At 31.2% G+C, this 25,861-nt stretch overlaps 3 protein-coding genes across 3 annotated transcripts; 2 read left to right on the top strand and 1 right to left on the bottom strand.

Annotated features, from left to right (window-relative positions):
- The first annotated feature begins 686 nt into the window (after positions 1 to 686).
- On the top strand, positions 687 to 4,350 carry LOC133682366 (chloroplast envelope quinone oxidoreductase homolog). The gene is made up of 4 exons (XM_062105718.1): positions 687 to 985; positions 1,351 to 1,492; positions 2,423 to 2,514; positions 3,440 to 4,350. The coding sequence occupies exons 1-4, from the start codon at positions 920 to 922 to the stop codon at positions 4,127 to 4,129; spliced, it is 990 nt and encodes a 329-aa protein (XP_061961702.1). The 5' UTR covers positions 687 to 919; the 3' UTR covers positions 4,130 to 4,350.
- Positions 4,351 to 16,819: 12,469 nt separating this feature from the next.
- Positions 16,820 to 17,856, bottom strand: LOC133669839 (NAD(P)H-quinone oxidoreductase subunit 5, chloroplastic-like). The gene is made up of 4 exons (XM_062090195.1): positions 17,709 to 17,856; positions 17,162 to 17,378; positions 16,967 to 17,126; positions 16,820 to 16,825 (listed from the first exon to the last, which is right to left on the bottom strand). The coding sequence occupies exons 1-4, from the start codon at positions 17,854 to 17,856 to the stop codon at positions 16,820 to 16,822; spliced, it is 531 nt and encodes a 176-aa protein (XP_061946179.1).
- Positions 17,857 to 22,330: 4,474 nt separating this feature from the next.
- Positions 22,331 to 25,699, top strand: LOC133671807 (chloroplast envelope quinone oxidoreductase homolog). Its single transcript, XM_062092585.1, has 4 exons — positions 22,331 to 22,558; positions 22,833 to 22,974; positions 23,807 to 23,901; positions 24,823 to 25,699. The coding sequence occupies exons 1-4, from the start codon at positions 22,493 to 22,495 to the stop codon at positions 25,510 to 25,512; spliced, it is 993 nt and encodes a 330-aa protein (XP_061948569.1). The 5' UTR covers positions 22,331 to 22,492; the 3' UTR covers positions 25,513 to 25,699.
- Positions 25,700 to 25,861: the final 162 nt, after the last annotated feature.

The following is a 25,861-nucleotide window of genomic DNA, read 5'->3' as shown; positions in this document are numbered from 1 at the left end:
AATAAGATTTAAAGTTGTTACCAATGTTAGCAAAAGTGGACTATCTATCAATATTAGTTGAGAGGATTATAACATTATTGGTAGATGTGGGTCTAATGAAGAGCATTAAAAGTCATCATTGTGTAAGAATTTATGGCTCAAGAGTAAAACTATGCAATTTCAAGAAAGTAACAAGTTCAAATCGAGCTATCAAAGTGATCATCAAGCCCTTGAACCCTTATCATCATCGAACTTTAAAGAAATATAAGTTAAAAATTATAGGAGTGAGTGGCTTATTAATTGTTACCAATTCATTGTTGTATGTTTTCCCATAATGCATACAAGTATAAATGAATTCTCTAGGTAGTTGTTGCAGTTTAAAAAAGCCAAATGAAGAAATGTAATTCTAGTTGTCGATGGCAAAGTCAGGGTTGATTCTAGAGCTGTCCAAATAAAGTAAGAAATCTGATAATTATTCATATGAGATAATACATCAATAGACAAAAATATAATTCAAGTATTGATTATCAATTGATCTTGTTGAGCCTAGTGCAGGTGATCCAGGTTTGGATATGGCAGTGGATGCATTTTCTATGATATTATTATTATTCCCTTTTAAAAAAATGGTATAAATGGTGTTCACAGCAAACAAAACAGGCATAAATTCCTAGGGGGCATAGTTTCTTATAACCGACTTGTATTTTGTCCTTTCCATTAATGCAAAAAAAAGATAACAAAAGTTTGTCATTTCCCGTATGGTAGACATGTGTAGCACAGACAGTAGGCCTCTCTTATCTCTCTTTTAAGTTTTACCGTGAAGCCACCGCCTCCTCTCCTGCCAGTTCCTCTTACGCTCCACTACTTTTTTCTTCTCTTCTTTCCGTGCCCAGGTTTTTTTCCTTCTGTTTCTCTGATAACAACGGCGTCGCTTCTATTGGATATGGCAGGGAAGCTGATGCATGCCGTTCAGTATAGCACCTATGGAGGAGGCGCCGCTGGTTTAAAGGTTAATTGTTTTTTTAACCAAATCTTGTTAGCGTAATTATATGTCCCTTTTCTTTTCTTTGATGACCATTTAGTTAGTTAGTAATTGTTGAAACATGGAGATGAATTATAGATTCTTGCCCCCATTTCTTTTTGTTTCTAAATAATAATAATAATAATAATAATAATAATAATGGTGGTGGTGGTGGCGGAGGAGGAGAAGGATTGGATGTGATGTGAGTTTTGCTTTAATTTTTGATAAAATAATTAAATAATAAAGGTGTTTGAAAGTGTGAAATGGTTATTTTTAAAATATTTCTTTTAAAAATAATTGATGCACCTACTGTGAGTTACTGCTATTATATAAAATAGTTTTGCTTGTTGCAGCATGTTGAGGTTCCAGTCCCTAGTGCCAAGAGAGACGAGGTTTTGCTCAAGTTAGAAGCAACTAGTCTAAACCCAGTCGATTGGAAGATGCAGAAGGGGATGTTGCGCCCCCTACTCCCTCGGAGATTCCCTTACATCCCCGGTGATTCACTTCTTTCTTTATGTGGACTTTGATTTTTATATGTAATCTGACTCAGACACTATCTTACTGCTTGTTAAGGCTTTTGATTGCACACAAACTCCGCCATATAGCCTAATCCACAAGGAAATTGTTCTTTGTAATGTTAGTTGATTGCATGATTTTCTTCTTTTAGGTGCTTACTCATTATTTTGATTTGGATTTAAGTTTGTAACGGTGTGGTGTTGCATCTAGGAAACTTTGGAAACGGGTTTGGTGTTACTGGGGACCATCTCAATAGAATCGTTTCCATATAAATATTAAATACTAGTTGTCAATATTAAATATTAGTTGCCAATTCGATACTTTTTTGTTCCTTTGTTTAGCTTTCAGAATGCGGAACTTGGAAACTGGCATACCTTTGTCATTTTTTTATGGTATATGAATGCAAAAGCAATAATCTTTACTTACCATTTCAAACGTTTGACTTCAGTTCAGTGGTGTCAAAGTTTTGGGAATTTGTGTTGGGGTGCTGTTTGGCAGAAGGTTTCCTTTCCATGGTTACTCTGTCAGTTCCAATGGCTTGTGGGTTCTTTACTTGGTCTCGTTTAAACAATGTAAAAGCTTAAAAAGAGGGTTCCTTGTTAAGATTAGATGGTTGTTGTAGTCACTGCTCCAGGACTTGCACCATACTCTCTGTTCAGTGAACTGCCCCATATGTCAACAAAGATCTACAATTTTTAAAACAAGATACAAATGGAGAAACAACTGATCTAAACTTTATTTCCAGCACCCTTCTGAAAGATAGCTTGTAATCCATGTGGTTAACATTCTTTCAATCTCATGCTCATATATTAATTTCATAGTTTTAGCAATACTGTGTGTTTGCCAAGCACGCATTCACACACACACACAGCGTTCACTTTTTGGCTGAAGAAACCTTTGTCGCAACAGGCACTGATGTGGCAGGAGAGGTTGTAGAGGTTGGACCAGGAGTAACAAATTTCAAAACTGGTGACAAAGTTGTAGCTATTCTAAGCCACCTTGTAAGTGCTCATTCAATATTTTGGTGTTTTTTATTTCGTTATTTTCGTAATATTTCAAGTGATTTACATTGGTGAGGCGACCTCTAGATTATCTTTTTTTGGTTTAATGGCTATGTACACAATTGGGGTCAACCTTACCCTCACTTGTGCCTTAAATAATGTCATATCAAATAAGCCAGCTTGCATCAACACGGCCTGAAGGTTACACGACATGGATGACTGGTTGTAAGCTAAAAAATCAACATGAAAGGGGGTTGGGGGTGATTTGAAGAGTGAGATAATAAAATTGTTGCATTCATCATATTAGATAAAGCACAAGTAGAAAATTGTTTCCAGGTATTGACAGAGGTATGAGTCAATAACAAATGTGAATAATTTATAGCTAAATCTGTCTATTGTGTGAACAGCCAACCTTCATGCCCTCAATATCTTTCATGAAAGTGAACGGTGAAATACAACTTTCATCAAGGACTACTTGTTATTTCTCTTCTCCATAGGCAACTTAGTTTCCTCCCCTAAAAAGTAAAATCAGATAACTCTGTTTTGGACATTTGCTCAGCTTCAATGAAACACAAAAGCGATACCTTAATGTCGTCATTGTAGCTACCTTCTTTGGAAAGAAAACAGATCAAAGCCTTTGATGCTTATGAATTTTTTTTACTAGTTTGTAGTATGGCCAACTTGAGGCGCATTATAGAGGTTAGTTTGCTTAGATGCCTTGCTCATGGATCTTGTATACCATTAAGTGTTACATAGGAGTTTGGACCTGGGACTTGGCATATGCTATCTACTTAGTTGTACACATATGAAAAGTGCATTTTAGCATTTGGCAATCTTATGTGTATGGAGGAATTTTACCATTGGTCTCTGAATTTTGTTTCGTTCTGTTTCTTTGATTAATTGTTGTGTGTTCTAAAAACAACAGAGTGGAGGTGGACTAGCTGAATTTGTAGTGGCTAAGAAGAGCTTGCCAGTTGCAAGGCCACCTGAAGTTTCAGCAGCTGAAGGTGCAGGCTTGCCTGTTGCTGGGCTCACAGCTCACCAGGCTCTCACTCAATCTGCTGGGGTCAAGCTTGATGGAAGTGGTAACCAGAAAAATATTCTGATCACTGCTGCCTCAGGTGGTGTAGGTCACTATGCAGTTCAGCTTGCAAAGCTTGGAAACACTCATGTGACTGCCACTTGTGGGGCTCGTAACATCGAATTTGTGAAGAGCTTAGGTGCTGATGAGGTTCTGGATTACAAAACCCCGGAAGGAGCAGCTCTGAAGAGCCCATCTGGTAAGAAATATGATGCTGTGATCCACTGCGCTGCCGGCGTTCCTTGGAGCACTTTTGAGCCAAATCTGAGTGCAAATGGGAAGGTTATAGATATCACTCCTGGCCCCAGTGCCTTCATGACTTTTGCTTTTAAGAAACTTACCTTCTCCAAGAAGCAGCTGGTGCCGCTGCTTTTGATTCCCAATGGCGAGAACCTGAATTATCTTGTTAATCTGGTAAAGGAAGGGAAGCTTAAAACAGTCATCGACTCAAAGCATCCATTAAGCAGGGCTGAAGATGCTTGGGCAAAGAGTATCGACGGTCATGCTACTGGGAAGATCATTGTGGAGCCGTGAATGGAAATAATGTGCTTGAATTGCTAAAATTTCTGCAACTGTGAGGTCTTTCCTGTACAATGTGGATCCGATGGCATACACAGCTGATGAGGCATTGTCTGATGCGTGATCTTGCACACCAATTTCTTTTGACTGGATGTTTCCCTAAATGATAGGGTTTGGGTTGAGTTTATTAACTATTGATTATGTTTGTTCTTCAATATCAGATGCTTCTTTTTGCATTTTGGTGTTATTTTATTTAATGACGCGAGACTCCCCATATGGGGGGCTAATTCTAGGTATAGTTTGTCGTCTAGAGAATTGATGTCCTCTGTTGCAGGGGACATTTCCACTAACTATTAATTAATTAATTAAAGAACTCTAAAACACGTGGGATATTCATTGCATGTTTTTTTTTTTTTGCTTTTGTTTTTTTTACATGTTTTTTTTACCTAAAATTGAATTTTTCTTCTTTTTTTTGTTTCTTTTTTCTAAAAAAATTTTTTGTTTCAAAATTATTTTTGCTAATTTTTTTAAATATTGAGTTGGTTGAAAATTTGATTATGTAGTTTTTTCTTTAAAACATTGTGGATTGGTATAATATTCTCATACATTGTTTTTTTTTTTATGATTTCTTTATTTTTTTTTTCAAAATGGTCTTTGTAGATTTTATTTTTTTTATTAAATTGGTTGAGAATTTAGCTTTGGAGTTTTTTTTTAAAAAAATATGGATTGCTACAGTGTTTCCCCTACATAGTTTTTGTTTTAATGCAGTGTTTCTCCATATTTTTTTTTTAAATTATCTTTATCGAATTTATTTTTTCAATATTAAGCAGACTGATAATCTATCTTTAGCTTTTTCCATATGTTTTTTTTTCTTTTTTTTCAAAATTGTCATTTTTTACATATTTTCTTTTTTTTTTGTTTTGTTATTTTCAGAATTATTTTTGTTGATTTTATTTTTTTACTATTGAGCTTGTTGAAAATTTAGTTTTTTTGTCTTTTTCTTTAAAACACTGTAGCTTTCCCCACGTGTTTTTTTTCGCTTTTGTTTCCTTTTTTGTACATTTTTTTTTCATTTCTTTTACCCAAAATTGACTTTTTTTTTTAGATAGCCTTTGTTGGTTTTTTTTTTTTATATTGAGCTGGTTGAGAGATTAACTTTGTAGCTTTTTTTTTTCAAAAAAAATACTATGGATTACTACAGTGTTTTCCTTACATGGTTTTTGTTTGGTTACAGAGTTTCCCCCACATGTTTTTTTTTAAATTATCTTTATTAAATTTATTTTTTCAATATTGAGTTGGTTGAGAATTTAGCTTTAGCTTTAGCTTTCCCCACCTTTTTTTTTTCAATTTTTTAAATTTTCCCCACGTTTTTTCATTATAATTATAATAATAATTATTATTATATTGTATTATATTATATAACTGTTTTTTCTTTTGTTTTTTCTTTTGATTTTTTTAATGAATTTTTTTTGTTTGATTTAGTTTGTTAATGTTAAATTTTTTTTTATTTAGTTATCAGATTTTCATGATAAGAATCTCGGGTTTGATGGGTTAACCTGATTTGACGAGTTATTTTTTTCATTTAGTTTAGTTTGTTAAAGTTAATTTTCTTTCTATTTAATTATCAGACTTTCATACTTTCATGACAAGTATCCTAAGCTTGACGGGTTAACTTGGTTTGATGGGTTAACCCGGTTAATTCTAGGTAAACCCATCATTTTTTTTCTATTTAGTTATCAAACTTTCATGATGCAAATTCCAGGTTTTACGGGATAACCTGGTTTAAAAGGTTGACCCAATTAATTCAATGTTTTTTTTCTTTTTCTTCATTAGTTTTTTCATTTCTGTAGATTTTTTTCTTTGTTTTTTTTAATTAATCTATTTAATTATCACACTTTTATGACACGATCTTATAGCCAGACCCACATCCAGTATTCTTGGGTCCGGTGTTACAGCCAGACTCACTTAAACTTAGGTCATGCAAGTTTAATTTTATTATTAATATTATAAATATTACTCTTGGGTAAGGCGTTGCAGCCAAACCCAAGATTCTTGGGTATAACTTTGCAGAAAAACACAAGATTCTTAAATTTTTATTTTTTTAATATTTGTTATGCAAAAAAAATGACCCGCGGCATCGCGCGGGTATCAAAGCTAGTAGAATACTCTAAAATGTGCGGGTTTTTTACTGTAGCAGCAGTTTTTTTTTTCTGTTTTACATATAATGTATCACTGTGCACACAGTGCATAGTGAAACACTTGACTTTTTCTTTTCTTTTTTTTTGTTTTTGTTTTCCTTTTTTGTTTTTTTTTTCGCCTATGGGTTTTTTTTCTTTTTTCTTTGTAGTTTTTTTCCTTTAATGATTTTTTTTTGTTTAATTTAGTTTGTTAATGTGAAATTTTGTTTTTATTTAGTTATCATATTTTTATTACATAGATCTCGGGTTTGACGAGTTAACCTGAATTTTTTTTTGTTTTTTTTCCTTTTTAATCAATTTTTTCGTTTGATCCATCGATTTGTTTTTTCTATTTAGTTATCAAACTTTCATAACGCGAATCCCAGGTTTGACGGGTTAACTCAGTTGATTCAGATTTTTTTTTTCTTTTTCCTCATTGGTAATATGCTTATGTCTTTTGTTTATTTTTATTTTTTTAATTAATTTTTTTTGTTTAGTTTAGGTTGTTAATGTTCACATTTTTTTCTATTTCTTTTAATGAATTGTTTTTGTTTAATTTAGTTTGTTAATGTGAAAAAAAAAATTTATTTAGTTATCATACTTTCATGACACGAATCTCGGGTTTGACGGGTTAACCTGGTTTAACGAGTTAACCTGAATTGTTTTTTGTTTTTTTCCTTTTTAATCATTTTTTTTTGTTTCACCCATCAATTTTTTTTCCTATTTAGTTATCAAACTTTCATGACGTGAATCTCAGGTTTGACTAGTTAACTCAGTTAATTCAGATTTTTTTTCCTCATTTATATCAAGCTTATGTCTTTTGTTTGTTTTTGTTTTTTATTATTTTTAATTAATTTTTTTCGTTTAGTTTAGGTTGTTAATGTTCAATTTTTTTTTTATTTAGTTATCAGACTTTCATGACACGGATCCCGGGTTTAACAGGTAACCTGGTTTGATGGGTTAGCCTGGTTAATTCTGGGTTAACCCGTCAATTTTTTTTTCTATTTAGTTACAAACTTTCACGACATGAATCCAAGGTTTGACGAGTTAACCCAGTTAATTCAGATTTTTTTTTCTTTTTCTTCATTAGTTTTTGTCTTTCTATTGGTTTTTTTCTTTTTAATTAATTTATTTAATTATCATATTTTAATGACACGACCTTACAGTCAGACCCACATCCAAGACTATTGGGTCTGGTATTAGAGCTAGGACTAGATCTACTGTGTCATGCAAGTTTATTATTATTATTATTATTATTATTATTATAAATATTACTTTTGGGTCAGGTATTATAACCAAACTCAAGATTTTTAGATATAACTTTGCAGAAAGACCTAACACTTTTAGATCTTAGTTTTTTTTGTATTTTTTATAAAAAAAATAACCCGCGGCATCGCGCGGGTTATGTGACTAATAAGAACTCTAAAACGTGTGGGTTTTTCACTGTAGCAGCAAGGGGTTTTTTTTTTTTTGCTTTTTTTTGCTTTTTTTTTTTTACATTTTTTTTCCTTTTTTTTACCCAAAATTGATTTCTTCTTCTTTTTTTTTTTTAATTTTTTATTTCAAAATTATCTTAATTTTTTAAAATATTAAGCTGGTTCAAAATTTAACTATGTAGTTTTTTTCTTTAAAACATTGTGGATTGCTATAATATTCTCATATATTGTTTTCTTTTCTTTTCTTTTTCAAAATGATCTTTGTAGATTTTATTTTTTTATATTAAGTTGGTTGAGAATTTAGCTTTGTAGTTTTTTTTTTTTACCCAAAATTGATTTCTTCTTCTTTTTTTTGTTTCTTTTTATTTTTATTTTTTTTTTGTTTCAAAATTATCTTTACTAATTGTTTTTAAATATTGAGTTGGTTGAAAATTTAACTATGTAGTTTTTTTCTTTAAACATTGTGGATTGCTATAATATTCTCATACATTGTTTTTTTTTTATGATTTCTTTATTCTTTTTTTTTTCAAAATGGTCTTTGTAGATTTTATTTTTTTTTTATTAAGTTGGTTGAGAATTTAGCTTTGTAGTTTTTTTTTTAAAAATATGGATTGCTACAGTGTTTTCCCTACATAATTTTTGTTTTGCTACAGTGTTTTTCCATATATATTTTTTTTAAAATTATCTTTATCGAATTTATTTTTTCAATATTAAGCTGGCTGATAATCTAGTTTTAGCTTTCCCCACATGTTTTTTTTATTTGTTTTTCTTTTTTCCCAAAATTGTCATTTTTTACATATTTTCTTTTTTTTTGTTTTGTTTTTTTTAGAATTATTTTGTTGATTTTATGTTTTTTACTATTAAACTGGTTGAAAATTTAGTTTTTTTGTCTTTTTTTTTTAAATACTATAGCTTCCCCCACGTGTTTTTTTTCCGCTTTTGTTTCCTTTTTTTACATGTTTTTTTTTCATTTCTTTTACCCAAAATTGACTTTTTGTTTTTTTTTTAAATAGCATTTGTCGGTTTTTTTTATATATTGAGCTGGTTGAGAACTTAGCTTTGTAGCTTTTTTTTTAAAAAAAAAAACACTATGGATTACTACAGTGTTTCTCTTACATGGTTTTTGTTTGGCTGCAGTATTTCCCCCACATGTTTTTTTAAAATTATCTTTGTTAAATTTATTTTTTCAGTATTGAGTTGGTTGAGAATTTAGCTTTAGTTTTAACTTTCCCCACGTTTTTTTTTTCTTTTTTTTAAATTTTCCCCACGTTTTTTCATTATAATGATAATTATTATTATATTATATTATATTATGTTATATTATATAACTGTTTTTTTCTTTTGTTTTTTCTTTTTAATTTTTGACGAGTTATTTTTTTCATTTAGTTTAGTTTGTTAAAGTTAATTTTTTTTTCTATTTAATTATCAAACTTTCATACTTTCATGACACGTATCCTGGGCTTGACGGGTTAATTGGTTTAATAGGTTAACCCGATTAATTCTGGGTAAACCCGTCATTTTTTTCTATTTAGTTATCAAACTTTCATGACGCGAATCTCAGGTTTTACGGGATAACTTGGTTTAAAGGGTTAACTCAATTAATTCAATTTTTTTCTTTTTCTTCATTAGTTTTTTCCTTCCTGTTGATTTTTTTTCGTTGTTTTTTTCATTAATCTATTTAATTATCACACTTTTATGACACAACCTTATAACCAGACCCACATCCAATATTCTTGGGTTCGGTATTTCAACCAAGCTCACTTAAACTTGGGTCATGCAAGTTTAATTTTATTATTAATATTATAAATATTACTCTTAGATCAAGCGTTGTAACCAAACCAAGATTCTTGGGTATAACTTTGCAGAAAACCCCAAAATTTTTATTTTTTATTTTTTTTAATATTTTTTATGCAAAAAAAATAACCTGCGGCATCACGCGGGTTATGTATCTAGTAACTATGAAAAGCTAAATACGATAAAAAGGTGATCACTTAGGTTTTTTTTGTTTCGTTTTTATTTGGAGAGCTGATGATGAGAGAGAAAGCCTGAAGAGATTTTTTACAGAGAATTGGGCTAACGGAGCTATAACTCCGCCACCCACTGTTGTTAAGAGAAATCATTGTTGGTATTTTACTGGAAAAGCTGATTTCGAGGCAGCCATATTCGTCGGGTTGGTGCTCCTCCACTCATCGTTAGATCTGCACCATATTGCTTAGGAGGTTCACTTGGGTATTCTCTTTGTTCTTAACGGTGGAGATTAGATTTGCACAACCCTGGAATTTTGTGATTATTGTTGAAACTATTCTTCAAGCATGAACACTAATTATCCAAAAATAATAGACCTGTTCAAAAAACCCAGAAACTAGTCAATCGGTTCACCCCTCAGACCATTACCCACACCACCATAGTCATTAAATTAGACACCAACATTGCCCCTAAACCATCATAGCACCCTACATAACCACAACCACAAATATCAAGCATACCACCACCAACACAAAAATTAAACCTTTTTTTGAGATTTGGGCTGACAGAGTTATTCACTGATTCTAGTACTCGCTTTACTTTTAACCTCATAACTAAATAGTAGGTTAAAACCCGTCTAAAGATCTTTGAGGAGATACTAACAAAAATGCTCAGCAATGGAACTGATGCATGATTGGTTTCTTCGCTAGATTTAAAATGCCATACATTGTTGTTAACATTATCGCTAACAGAGTATAAAAGAATTGTGGTATGAAGAATGTAATGACCACTTCTATGGGTTCATGATTTTTCTTTATATCTATGTTTAATATAGGAAATTGGAATAAATGAGGATTTAATGGGCCCTAAAAAAAGTTAGAAACTAGACTCCTAAGTATAATCTTGGTATTATTAGACTATTGGAGACCAAAATTGTTATGGCTAATATGGCGTAGTTGAATTGGGTATTGCATTGCCTTCTTGGACTTTTCTTTCTAATGTTAGTGTTGACTTTAGATGTTGCATTCTAGTGGGTTGGGATCCTTTTCAATATAGTCTTTATTATGTGCATATTGTTGAGTAGTGGGTTACCTATGATGTTACTATTCTCTCCTTTAATATTTCTTTCAGTGTGACTTTTGTATATAACTTAAATACACCTACCAGATGTAAGCTTCCATGGCATTATATTCGTTAACAAGCTTATTCTTTTTCTTTCATACTATGGGTTTTGATAAGCTCCTCTTTTTTCTTCCATACCATGGGTTTTGATGAGGGACTTTAATGCCATTTAGAGATTTACTGATAAATCAGACGAAGATAGAACTTGGTGTGTGTGTGTGTGTGTTGGTTGTTGTATCTATGATTTGAGTTAGTACAGGTACCTTATACAAGGTTAAAGTTCTTATGGTATTATGTTCAACAGGGAGGGGATGCCATTTCAAAGAAATTAGATTGGATTTTTGCTAACCCTTTTTTTTTCCTTCTCTTGGCTGAATGCTCATTCTGAATTTTTGCCAAGAGACTATTCCGAGCATAGTGCTATGATTCTTCAGCTTCGTACTTCTGTGAGTTAGATTCATTCTCATTTTAAATTCATGAATTTATGGAATGACGGTGAAGATTTATTGGATGTGGTAGGATTGGTTTGGCGATTAAAGGTTAGTGACAACCCTATTTACATATTCACTTCCAAGCCACGCTTACTGAAGCTTAAGCTTAAAAATTTGCATCGCCATCATACTAGTCATATATATAGTAAGGTGACTAAAGCAAAGACCCAATGGACTATACTTAGGTTTTGCTTTATGAAATCTTTCAAGAAGCTTCTTATTACTGAAAGGGATCTTGCTTGAAGATACCTTCAGTTATGCAAGGATGATGAGGCCTTTTATAAACAATGGCCTAAGATTTAGTGGCTTTAGCTTGGTAACAGGAATACTAAGCTCTTTCATAGATCTCTGATCCACAGGAAGGTCAGGAACAAGATTTATGAGTTGACTGATGAGGCAGGGATTCAGGTTCATGATCAGCAACATTTTGGTCAGTTCATAGTTCGTTACTTTCAGAACCTCCTGGCAGCCTCTACATCCCAACATGATATGGATGTCTCTAGGTCTATTCATCTAATATCTTTGAGGCCTTGTTGCCTATCTTAGAGATGGATTTTACAAATAAGGAAATTAAGGTACCCTTGTTCTCCATATTGGATGACAAGACACGTAGGCCAAATGGCTTCACCTATTTGGTTTTTTTAAAAAAAATTGGGCTATTATTAGGGTGGATCTTATAGCTGCAATCCAATATTTCTTTGATTATTTCACTTTTCCCTATCTCTTTGTAGTAGCTAATAAAGCTTAGGAGGAATTATTAGAAAGGCCACTCAAGACCTTAGGTTTTGGTTTAAATGAAGATGTAAACAAAACTATATCATCTATATTTGTTTTGTTGATGACCTTATGGTATTATGTCATGCTGATATAGACTCGGTGGGAATTTTATGAAGAGCTTTAGATGCTTTTGTTGGGCTTTCTGGATTAGCCATTAACCAGGATAAGAGTGTTGTCTACTTATTAGGGGTGGATGACGACCTAAAAATTGCTTTTCAGGATCATTTGGGGCTTAGGTTAAGAGCTTTGTTGGTTAAATATCTTAGTGTCCTTTTAATTACAACCATATTGACTCATAATGACTGTATACCTCTGGTGGAATAGATTATTTTCAGGATCAAGCTTTGGACATTAACATTCCTTGTTTATGTTAGTTGTCTTAAGCTAATCAAATCCGTTCTTTTTTTTTCATTCAGGTATATTGGTCTACTATGTTTATCTTACCTTGCTTTATTATTAGGTGGATTGAGAGTATTTTAGATGCCTTCATCTGGAAAGGTTCCTATCTCACCCACTCATAGACTAAGGTTGCATGGGCCTCAGTTTGTTACCTTCTGAAAGAGGAGGGGGGGGATTAAGGATTAAAATGGTCAAGATTTGAAATAGAGCAACTACTCTAAAGTATATATGACGGTTCCTTTCAAACAACTATTTAGTATGGGCATAATAGATTCATAGATATTTGCTTTGAGGGAGATCCTTTTGGCATATTAAACTTACCTCATCCACTTTATGGTTTTGGAGGAAGATTCTACTTAGTAGAGATTGGTGTAAAGGGTATTTGTTTCTTGCATTGGCAACAATATGAGTACATCTTTTTTCTTGGACTACTGGTTGCTAGATAGGGGATGATTCTGCGATCTTCTAGCTTTCAGGGTGTTATCTTTTACATGGTTTCGTTGAAATACGAAGGTCTTATATATTATTTCAGATGGAGCTTGGGCATTTCCCATGGGTCATCATGATCTTCAATGTTTTTAGGATTCAATTCATTTCCATCCTCGGATTGATGTTCCAGATCACTACGCCTGGAAGGGTCATTTGTCAGAAAGGTTTACTATTGACTCTGCTTAGAAGGTTTTTAGAGATTCCAAACCCATAAAATCTATGCATCACCTTCTTAGGTTTTCAAATCATATCTCGAGAAACTTTTTTATACCATGGCTTGCTTCTTTTGGTTGGCTTCACACCATGTACAGACTCTATGAATATCAAATCATCACCTCCTCGGTATGTATCCTTTGTGGGTTGGATGTTGAGACGTACGACTATTTGTTCTTTCAGTGCCTTTTTTTCGCTGCGGTTTGGAGGGCTACCACGAGCAGGACCCTTATGGACTGGCTTGGTATGACATGTCAACCTTTGATTTAGTGGGCTTATACGCACTTTTAGAAAAAGAAGGATTTCACTCTTCTGCGTGCTCGGCTAATCCTCTCAGCCACAATTTACTGCATCTGGTATGAAAGGAATAACCGAGTCTTCCACCATACTTATTAACCTCACTATGATGTTAGTAAGGATATTTATAAGCTCATGCAGTCCAGGTTGATTAAGCTTGCACCACGATATCAGATCCTAGCTACCCTTAGGTCCATATGGCACTTTCCAGTATCTTGAGTCTATCGCTCTTGGTGTCCTTCAAGTTCTAGTTCACAATTCTACTCTTTTGCAGAATTGGTCGACCAATTCTAATCTCTTCTAGAAGTCAGCCGACTAGTTTGTGGTTTTATCTTTGTTTTTCTGGGTTTTTGCTTGTACAACCGGTCGAATGATTTTGCATAGTTATCAAACCCGACCTAGGGGTTGACTTGGCCAAGGGTCTAGGTCATGGGTTACACGGGTCAACCCAAAAAATTTTAAAAAAATATTTGAAGTTTTAATATTTCATTTGGAAAGGTTGAGAAACAATTCATATGAATATAAGTTATACATGTTGTAAATAATAAAGTTTAAAAGAATATTTTAAAAAAATTGTTTATCCCATATTGAAAAGATATTATTTTAAGTTAAAGTATTTAAACAAAAAAAGTTTTTTTTTATCTCAGATTGAAAAAACATAATTTTTTTTCTTGTGAACATAGAGTATATATTCTAAAGGGTTTTAAATCTCATAATGAAAAAATAACTTTTTTCTTATAAACATAGAACACACACACATACACACTAAAGAGTTTTAAATCCTTCAAATTTCACATTGAAAAGATACTATGTTATCTTTTTAAGTTGAAGTATTTAAACCAAAAGGTTTTTTATCCCACATTGAAAAAACATAATTTTTTTCTTGTGAACATAGAGTATATACACTAAAGAACTTCAAATTCCACATTGAAAAAAATAAATTTTTTTTTAACATAGAGTATATACTAAAGGGCTTTAAATTTCACATTGAAAAAATAATTTTTTTCTTGTGGACATAGAATATATATACTAAAGGGTTTCAAATCTTTCAAATTTCACATTGAAAAGATATTATCTTACTTTTCTAGTATTTATATAGTGAACTTTGTAAAAATTAATAACCAACTAAAAAAATATGAAAAAAAGGGTTTGAGAGAAAAACCACATTTAAAAAAACAAAAACATGTCCCATCTGGGTTCACCTGGGTCACGGGTCGACCCGCCGGGTCGTCTGGGTTTGGCCGGGTTTTTGCACTCCCCAATTTTTTTCCTTACCTGGACCGATCCATCCACCGGGTCCCAGGTCGACTCGCCGGGCCGGTCCGAGTTTAATAACTAGGTGATTTTAAGGTTTCTAGAAACCGGTTGATTGGATACCTAACTGTTGTTTAGGCAATTTGGGTATTGGATCTTTTTTTCTTTTCTTTGGTTTTTTTTGTACCTGTTGCCTAAGGTCTATCGACTCTGGGCAACGAGTCTTTGTACTTCTTGAGATATGCCCCTCGTATCTTTGTACAATTTTTTCTTTTTGTACAAATTACACTTATCCAAAAAAAAAACTTAGTTTTAAAAGTAATTAGAAAACTTCAAATTGGACTTGTAGAGATTTTAGGTAAGGGATGAGTAATACCAAAGAAAAAAAATTAAAATCACCTTAAAGTATCATATCAAAGATAAGTTGTTTTGTATTTATTTTTAAAGATAAAAGGTGTTAGTTATGCTATATGTTATGGTTGCTTAACATAATATGTGTTGATTATTGTGGGTAAAAACTTAAATTAAACTTAAAAAAAAAGTGATTTGAGACCTTGGAATGAAGAATAACCAATCTTCACTTTTATGAAAAATAGGCTTTGAACTTGAAAAGATGATGAATGATTAATTGAACTTTAAAATGAGCTTAAAAGCCACCATTTACTCTTGATGACATATATGAGATATGTCAACCTAAACCAAATTCGCTCAAGGGAAGGTGTAAACAAAATCCCAAAAATAAATAAATAAACAAAAGATCATGAACACATATTCATATTTCAAATGTAAAATGAATAATATTGTAAACATCCAAATAATATTTATATATTTTTAATTATTTTTAAAAAATATATGTTGTTACCATATAGGTGACGCTGCTACTAAAGACACAATAGATTGGAAGATTGAAAAAATATCACGATAAGGTATTAACGGGGTACCCTTGAACCTTTAAGTCTAGATTCACACATTTAATAATAGAAATTCAAAAAAACATTAAAATAGTGACATATATTAATTAATTTTATTATCCTTCATGCAACATTTGAGGTATAGAACTTGATCATGAGTCGTACTATCCAATTGATTTTTTTGACAAAAAGATGAATAATACACAACATAAAAATAAATAAATCTCATTTTAAGCAAAATGGTGGCCTCAAGACTTGATGATGCAAACATGAGAAATTAAACAAAATAAAGATTAATAAATATAATAAATATAATAAGAGATAAAAAGAGATGTGACCACCTCCTATATATTTTATGCTTTCTCCTATAAAGAAACTCGTAAAGCCAACTTCATTGGTAATTCCATCAATTACTTGTCTATCAAAAAAATAAGTTAATTATGTCAATCTTCTTATTTCTTCTATTAAAGATATTGTATAAAAAACATCTATGTAACCATGATTATAGGACCAATCATATATCACATTTATTATTTTGTCCTAAAGAATTCTCATGAGACCTTTTTTAGTAACCAAATTAAAGAATTTCAAATTTTGTAAGGATGAATAAATTGACTTATATAAAGAAGACTCTATAAATATCCTAAAAGAAGCTATACTGACTGAAAAAGTTGAATTTGTTACAAATTCATACCAATCTACATACTTATTTTGATTTTGATATAAAAGACTTAAAGACAGAATTAACAGTTTGGATAATATATCCAATTCATTTCTTCTTGATTGAAAGGCATTCCTATAGCTCCAATAAACAAGGTAAATATTACCAAAACAAGTATCAGAAATTATATAGTATTATTCGATTCGTGGGGATAAGAAAAAATTTCTTTCAATGCCAAAATGATTAATAGTAATAAAAGGACACATTATCTTTCTTATAGTACCACTGGTTTGATATATTTTCTTCCAAAAAAAAAGAAGCTCTTTCATTATTATTTTTATTATTTATTGTTAATAAAGGTAATAAACACATTTTTAAACATTTTTAATCCTTGTTTACCCCATAAAGATATTGAATAGAATGCACTATTTTTTTTTACCACTATATTTTAAAAATAAATATTTAAATGCCCTTCAAAAGTAAGTAAATAAACCTGAAACATATAAAATACAGTTAATCCTGTTGTGGAAAAAGCTATTATTGTGAAAATAGGTAAATACAATCATCTATCATTAAAAAAACAATTTTTGTAATGGGAACATGTTTTGTTAAACCACCTATAAGAATCATATTTTGACTTTTATCTAAAGAATAACTAACAATAACTCCAATTGAATGAACAATGAATCCAGATCCTAAAAACAACAATGCTTTCGAATAAGTATAAGTAATCAAATGAAAAAAAACGGCTCGATAAGAGCCCATACCTAAAGCTAACATCGTATAACCTAATTGAGACATTGTAGAATAAGCTAAATCTCTCTTAATATTTTTTTTTAGCAAAAGCTAAAATACCTTTTAATAGTATTGTTATTATACCTATTAAGACTATTAGCTCCATTGTATAAGGTATAACTATGAAAAAAATGAAAAAGTCGAGCTACAAGAAAAATTCCCGCTACCACCATGGTAGCAACATGTATTAGAGCAAAAATACAGGTAGGTCCTTCCATGACATCCAATAACCACACATGAAGGGGGAATTGTGCTGATTTAGCAATTGCACCAAAAAATAATAAAAAAGCGCACAAGGTAACAAATAAAAAAAGAAAATTATTATCATTTTTATAAATCAAGTTATTGAATATTTCAAACAAATCCTAAAATTCAAAATTGTCTATTATCTAATAAATACCTAAAATTCCTAATAATAAACCAAAATCATCTACACAATTAGTTACAAATATTTTTTGACAAGCATTGGACACAATAAGTTGTGTGAACCAAAAACCTATTACTAGGTAAAAGCACATTCCAACAAAAGATATAAATTTGGGTTAAATTCAAACTAGTAACTAATCCCAACATTGGAGTATTGAAAAAACTTGTATAAACAAAAAACATCTCAAATGGCCTTGATCATGAGACATATAACTGTCACTATAAACAAGAACCAAAATTCCAACCATAATAATTAATATTAACAAAATAAAAGTAAGTGGGTCAATCAAGTGCAGAAAAATCATTGTTGATGGTCCAAGGTCATACATATTGATATATGAAACTACTATTTACTTGTTGAATAAACAGATCGATCAAGAAAACCATAGCTATACTTAACAATAAAACACTAGGAAAAACCCATATACAATGAAGGTTTTTTGTTGACACTGAAACAAAGTAGCAATCCCATTCCTATTAACATAACGACTGGAAGTGTAACAAAAGATATAATCCATAAATATCCATAAAAAAATCTTATTATTTTTAATTAAAAAATGAATTCTTTCTTGTTTATGATTCATTATTCATTGACTCTTCTCTCTTTTCAATTTTAAAGAATCATCAATACAAAAAAAATGAATTAAATTTAACTTATTTTATCAATGTCTTGACAATTTTTATTTTTAATCACTATAGAAAATAAAACCTTTGATGCCTTCAATCCAATTAAAAGAAGTACTAGGTATATAAAAATTTGTAAATTTTGACCGATCTAGTTTAGATCATATGTTTGGGCTGGATAATGTATCAAGATATATACATTAAATTAGATAAGAGTTTTTAATTTTCAATTTTAGAGAATTTTAAAGTTCGGAACAGAACTCGAAACTTTTTTGTTATATTATATGTCTATAAATCAATACTTAATGGGGTTGCTAAATCTTAACATAAATTTTCTACCTAACAAAACTCTAAGGATTAATACAATAAAATAGTTTCATAAATCTCTTCAATGGAATGTTGAAATTGAAAAAAATAATAATTTTTTTTTCATTAATTTGAATGTTTCTAAAAAATTATTACATTGAATTAACTTCTTTAAGCTCAGCGATTGAATAAAAAAGAGTTATTATAATTTTAAGCAAGTCGCCATAGTGAAATCGATAGACATGTTGCTCTTTGAAAGCAATGCTAGAGCATCTTAATTTGAGTTTGAGTGGCGACATAACATTTTTAAATTATCTAATTATTAAAACTATAGAATAAATCCTATAATGAATTCAATTTCGTATGTAGAATTATGGATAATTAAAGTATTCCTCTTTTTTTTTATGATATTTTTGACATTAGAACATATATTAACTCATATATTTTTTTTGGTCATTTCAATTGTAATTATAATTCATTTTCTAACCTTATTAGTCAATGAATTCATGGGATTCTATGATTCATCATAAAAAAAGCATGTTAATTACTTTATTTTGCCTAACAGGATTACTAATTACTTGTTGTATTTATTCGGGACATTTACCAATAAATGATTTATACGAATCATCAATATTTCTTTCATGGATTTTCATTATTGTTCATATGGTTCCATATTATTAAAAACATAAAAATTATTTAAGCACAATAACCACACCAAGTACTTTTTTAACCCAAGGCTTTGCTACCTAGGATCTTTTAACTGACATGTATTAATCTAAAATCTTAGTACTTGTTATCAAATCCTAGTGATTAATAATGCACGTAAGTATGATGGTATTAGGCTATGTAACTCTTTTATACAGATCATTATTGTCAACATCACTTCTAGTAATTACATTTCAAAAGGTCATAAGAATTGTTAGTAAAAACAATAGTTTATTAAATGATTAATTTCTCAATGATGAGATCCAATACATGATGGAAAAAAATATTTTTAAAAATATTTTTTTTCTTCTAGAAATTATTACATGCTTCAATTGATTCAACAATTAGATCATTGAGGTTTTTGTATTTTTAGTATAGGGTTTTTTTAAAAAACCATATTTATTCTTTTAGAAGCAGTCTTAGTTAATGAAGCATGAGGATCATATTGGAATTGGAACCCGAAAGAAACTTGGGCATTTATTACTTGGACCATATTCGCGATTTATTTCCATACTCGAACAAATAAGAATTTGGAAGGTTTAAATTTTACAATTGTCGCTTCTATCGGTTTTCTTATAATCTAGATATGTTATTTTGGGATTATTTTATTAAGAATAGGACTAAATAGTTATGATCATTTACATTAATATCTAATTGAATTGAAGAAAGAGTTTGATAAATATAACCATAGAACATCTTAACATATATATAAAAAGCTTCAAGTAAGTCATTGAGAGTGATTCAAAAGGCTTTCGCTAATGCTAAACATATCTGATTACAATTTTTTTTTATATATATAATTTTATAATAACTACCTATAAAATTATAATAATTAGCTATAAAAATAATTAGATAGAATAGCTTTAACCATGTGAATTGATAATAAGAAAATGAAATCTGGAGAAATACCAAACGAAATCCGAATATATATATCATTATTCATCATTCCTTGATTTCTATTTCTTTCAATTTTACTCTATATTTTTCTTTTCCCTCTTTTTTATGCTTGCCAATGATTGCCTTTTCTTTTTTTCTTTTTTTTTCGATACTTGATTTTTTTCACTTATTTTATTTTGATATATTTATTTATTTTTCTCATTCATTTTCCACTCGCTCATTTTTTTTTTGGTTTTTTTTTGTAAAAGATTGATATAAAAAATAAACTAATGTGCAAAAAAAATATAAAATGATTGTAATTTTGAAAATTTGATCAAATTGCATTGAAAAAGTATTTTCATGGAAGTTTTGTATATTGTTTACTTGAAAATATATTGAAAAAATAAGAATAAAAAATGGGTTATGACAACTAACTCTTCTTTATAATACTTATAGTATGAAGACATTAGAGAACTCATTTTTCTTTAACTTGTTTAGTAAGTTTGCAAAGAAAAGAAAAATATTTTTGTATTTTAAAGTTTTGTGCGCAATAATTATAGAATAAAAATAAAAATAGTCATATAAAGAGGCGACCTTAAATTTAAAAGGATAAAGTTGAGAGGTGATCCATCCTTGTAAAAAAGTAAGAAAAACCATTTTGATTGCAGGATTTGGTTTGGTATACTTGATTGGAGGGTTAAGTCTCATGACTGTAGGATTCTACTCAAAATGTCATTATAATAGGGTTGAGCCTTATAATTGCAGGGCAAATTGAACTTGATATCTACTTATACCTTTTTTTTTTATATCATCATGAGAAAACAAGACAGATAATTAGAGATAAATTAAAATATGACTAGTGACCAATGCGAAATGATTTTTAATATGTCATTTTATAAAGTGATAAAATCAAAGTAATTTTTATCATGTCATTTTATAAAGTGATGAACTTGAAGTAATTTTTAACATCTCATTTTATAGGATGACAAACTCGAAGGGATTGTTATCATGTCATGTTATTAAATGATGAACTAAGAGTGATTTTTATCATGTTATTTTATAGAGTGACAAACGTAAAGTGATTTTCAGGATGTCATTTTATAGAGTGGGGAGTTTGAATGAATTTTTATCACGTTATTTTATAGAGTAACATACTCAAAGTTATTTTTCATTATGTCATTTTATAGATGACAAACTCAAAGTGATTTTAAAAATATAGTCGTTGTATAGAGTGCTAAACTTAGTGATTTTTAACATGTTATTTTATATAATGATAAGCAGTACTTAAAATTAAAAAGGGATAAAATTGAGAAGTAACTAATCTAGACATAAAATTAAATGGATCAAATTGAGAGACAACCAACCTCAATATAAAATTAATAAATCAAATCAAGAGGAGATCCAATCTTTTTATGAATTTTTTTTTGAAAATTCTATCATTGGAACAAATTATGAAGCATTTAACTCAAACAAATTAAAAATCAAAATTGATAAGAGCTTTTACCAACCCAAAACAAGTTAGATAATAAATGTTTTGCAAAGCACTTAGCTTAAAAATAATTGTTCAAAAGGTTGAAGGATATACTTGTAACCTCAAATTTATTCTAGTTTTAATTTTTAATAGTACCTCTTGAAACTAAGGGAAAATACAAGTTACATATATTGAAAGCTTAATTTTCTTTCTTGACATCATCTGTATCTTTAAAGATTTATAACTTGGAAGCATATTAACTTTACTTGTCATTATCTTAGGTGTAGTTTAAGCTTATCTTTCCATTGCTTATTTTTGTTATTTTATTGATGTTGTTACCTTTTTTTTATTCTTAGTTTGTAATAAAGTTTTTTAAGTCATCATTTAAGAAATCCTATTAAAATACGAAATCAAATTGAATTATATTTTTCTTCCTCAATTTCAATTTATTCTCTAGATAATATTGAGATTTTAAACAACCATAATCAAGTTATTTTTTATAATAGAACTCGTGGAGATCAAGATAAATCAATTTGGTAGCTGAAATATATAAAAACATTGATTTTATTTCTCTATAACGAAATCTGGTAAAACTTTCTCTCTTTCACAAATTAAGAAATTGAAAATAATAAAAAAATAAAGTTGTGTCAAAATTGAATTTTAAAAAAATAAGGGACTGAACAACTAAGAATTTTAAAATTGAGGAACTAAATTGTATTTTCCATACCAACTTTAAACACACCATCTATTTTCGACGTAATTTTTATGTTGGTCATCTTTCTTTTAGCTTTCTTCAAGTATACTTGTTATGTCATTTGTGACACAGTACGTCTCTGTCGTATCTCTCTATTAAGTTTAACCGCGAAGCCACACCTGCTCTCCTGCCAGTTCCTTTTACATTACACTACTTTACCTCTCTTCTGTCCGTGCCCAGCTTGTTTTCTTCTGTTTCTCTGATAACAACGGCGTCGCTTCTACTGGACATGGCAGTGAAGTTGATGCATGCCGTTCAGTATAGCAGCTATGGTGGAGGCGCCGCTGGTTTAAAGGTTAATTGTTTTTTAACCAAATTTCCACTTTTTGTTAGTGTAGTTATATGTCCCTTTTCTTTGATGACCATTTAGTTAGTTGGTAATTGTTGAAATATGGAGATGAATTATAGATTGTTGCCCCCATTTGTTTTTGTTTCTAAATTAAATAATAATAATAATAATAATGGATTAGATGTGATGTGAGGTTTGCTTTAATTTTTGGTAAAGGTAGCCAAATGAAAAGGCATTGATGCACCTACTACTATTATATAAATAGTTTTGCTTGTTGCAGCATGTTGAGGTTCCAGTCCCTAGTGCCAAGAGAGACGAGGTTTTGCTCAAGTTAGAAGCAACTAGTCTAAACGCAGCTGATTGGAAGATACAGAAAGGCATCTTGCGCCCCCTTTTCCCTCGGAGATTCCCTTACATCCCTGGTGATTCACTTCTTTCTTTATGTGGATTTTTTGTGTACAATCTAATTCAGACACTATCTTACTGCTTGTTGGGGCTTTTAATTGTACATAAATTCCGCCGTATAGCCTAATCCACAAGGAAATTGTTCTTTGTAATGTTAGTTGATTGCATGATTTTCTTCCTTGAGGTGCTTAAGCATGATTTTGATTTAAGTTTGTGACGGTGTGGTGTTGCATCTAAGAAACTTTGGAAATGGGCTTTGTTGTTCTTTCGCTTAACATTCAGAATGCGGGAACTTGGAAACTGACATGCCTTTGTAATTTTTTTTATGGTATATGACAACGCAATGCAATAATCTATGCTTACCATTTCAAACGTTTGCCTTCAGTTCAGTTATGTCAAAGTTTTGGGAATTTGTGTTTGGGTGTTGTTTGGCAGAAGGTTTCCTTTCCATAGTTACTCTTTCAGTTCAAATGGCTTGTGGGTTCTTTACTTGATCTGGTTTAAGCAATGTAAAGGCTTAAAAAGAGGGGTTCCTTGTTAAGATTAGATGGTTGTTGCAGTCACTGCTCTAGGACTTGCACCATTCTCTATGTTCAATGAATTTCCTCATTTGTCAACAAAGATCTACAATTTTTAAAACAAGTTACAAATGGAGAAACAACTGTTCTAGACTTCATTTCCAGCTCCCTTCTGAAACATAGCTTGTAATCCATGTGGTTAACATTCTTTCAATCTAATGCTGATGTATTAATTTCATAGTTTTAGCAATACTGTGTGTTTGCCAAGCACGCATTCACACACGCACACACTGCGTTTACTTTTTGGCTGAAGAAACCTTTGTCGCAACAGGCACTGATGTGGCAGGAGAGGTTGTGGAGGTTGGACCAGGAGTAACAAATTTCAAAACTGGTGACAAAGTTGTAGCTATTCTTACCCATTGCCTTGTAAGTGCTCATTCAATATTTTGGTGTTTTTTATTTCCTTATCTTTGTAGTTTTTCAAATGATTTACATTGGTGAGGCGACCTCTTGATTATCTTTTTTGGTTTAATGGCTATGTACACAATTGGGGTCAACCATACCCTCACGTGCGCCTTAAATAATATCATATCAAATAAGACAGTTTGCATCAACACGGCCTGAAGGTTACATGACATGGATGACTGGTTATAAGTTAAAAAATCAGCGTATTGAAAGGGGGTTGGGGGTGGTTAGAAGAGAGAGATAATTAAATTGTTGCGTTCATCATATTAGATAAAGCACAAGTAGAAAATTGTTTCCAGGTATTGACAAAGGCACGAGTCAATAACAAGTGTGTGAGTAATTTATAGCTAAATCTGTCTATCGCGTGAACAGCCAACCTTCATGCCCTCAATATCTTCCATGAAAGTGACCGGTGAAATACAACTTTTATCAAGGACTAATTGTTGTTTCTTTTCTCCATGGACAACTTAGTTTCCCCTGAAAAGTAAAATCGGATAACTCTATTTTGGACATTTACTCAGCTTCAATGAAACACAAAAGCGATACCTTAATGTCATCATTGTAGCTACTTTTTTTTGGAAAGCAAACAGGTCAAAGCCTTTGATGCTTATGAATTTTTTTTGCTAGTTTGTAATATTGCCAACTTGAGGCGCATTATAGAGGTTAGTTTGCTTAGATGCCTTGCTCATGGATCTTGTGTACCATTAAGTGTTACATAGGAGTATGGACCTGGGACTTGGCACATGCTATCTACCTGGTTTCAAACATATGAATAGTGCATGCATTTGGCAATCTTATGTGTATGGAGGAATTTTAACATTAGTCTCCGAATTTTGTTTTGTTCTGTTTCTTTGATTAATTGTTGTGTTCTACAAACAACAGAGTGGAGGTGGACTAGCTGAATTTGTAGTGGCTAAGAAGAGCTTGTCAGTTGCAAGGCCACCTGAAGTTTCAGCAGCTGAAGGTGCAGGCTTGCCTGTTGCTGGGCTCACAGCTCACCAGGCTCTCACTCAATCTGCAGGGGTCAAGCTTGATGGAAGTGGTAACCGGAAAAATATTCTGATCACTGCTGCCTCAGGTGGTGTAGGTCACTATGCAGTTCAGCTTGCAAAGCTTGGAAACACTCATGTGACTGCCACTTGTGGGGCTCGTAACATCGAATTTGTGAAGAGCTTAGGTGCTGATGAGGTTCTGGATTACAAAACCCCAGAAGGAGCAGCTCTGAAGAACCCATCTGGTAAGAAATATGATGCTGTGATCCACTGCGCTGCTGGCGTTCCTTGGAACACTTTTGAGCCAAATCTGAGTGAAAATGGGAAGGTTATAGATATCACTCCTGGCCCCAGTGCCATCATGACTTTTGCTGCGAAGAAAGTTACCTTTTGCAAGAAGCAGCTGGTGCCGCTGTTTATGATTCCTAAGAGTGAGAACCTGAGTTATCTTGTTAATCTGGTAAAGGAAGGGAAGCTTAAAACAGTGACCGACTCAAAGCATCCATTAAGCAGGGCTGAAGATGCTTGGGTTAATAGTATCGATGGTCATGCTACTGGGAAGATTATTGTGGAGCAGTGAATGAAATTAATGTGCTTGAATTGCTAAAATTTCTGTAACTGTGTTTTTGCCTATACCATGTGGATCCGATGCCAAACACAGCTGAAGAGGCATTATATGATGTGTGATCTTGTAAATAATAGGGTTTGGGTTGAGTTTGATAGCTATTGATTATGTTTGTTCTTCAATATCAGATGCTTCTTTTTTCGTTTTGGTGTTATTTTATTTATTTAATGACGTGAGACTTCCATTTATGGGCTAATTCTAGGTATAGTTTGTCGTCTGAGAGTTCAATGTTGCATGAGTAAATAGAAAGAATTGAACTTGTTATCTGCTTATATCTTTTTTTATATCATCATGAGAAAATAAG

The sequence above is a fragment of the Populus nigra genome, chromosome 1 (genome assembly GCF_951802175.1).
Source record: "Populus nigra chromosome 1, ddPopNigr1.1, whole genome shotgun sequence".
Lineage (NCBI taxonomy): Eukaryota > Viridiplantae > Streptophyta > Magnoliopsida > Malpighiales > Salicaceae > Populus > Populus nigra.
The sequence above is the reverse complement of the archived record's forward strand: the minus strand, read 5'-3'. Positions and strand labels throughout refer to the sequence as shown.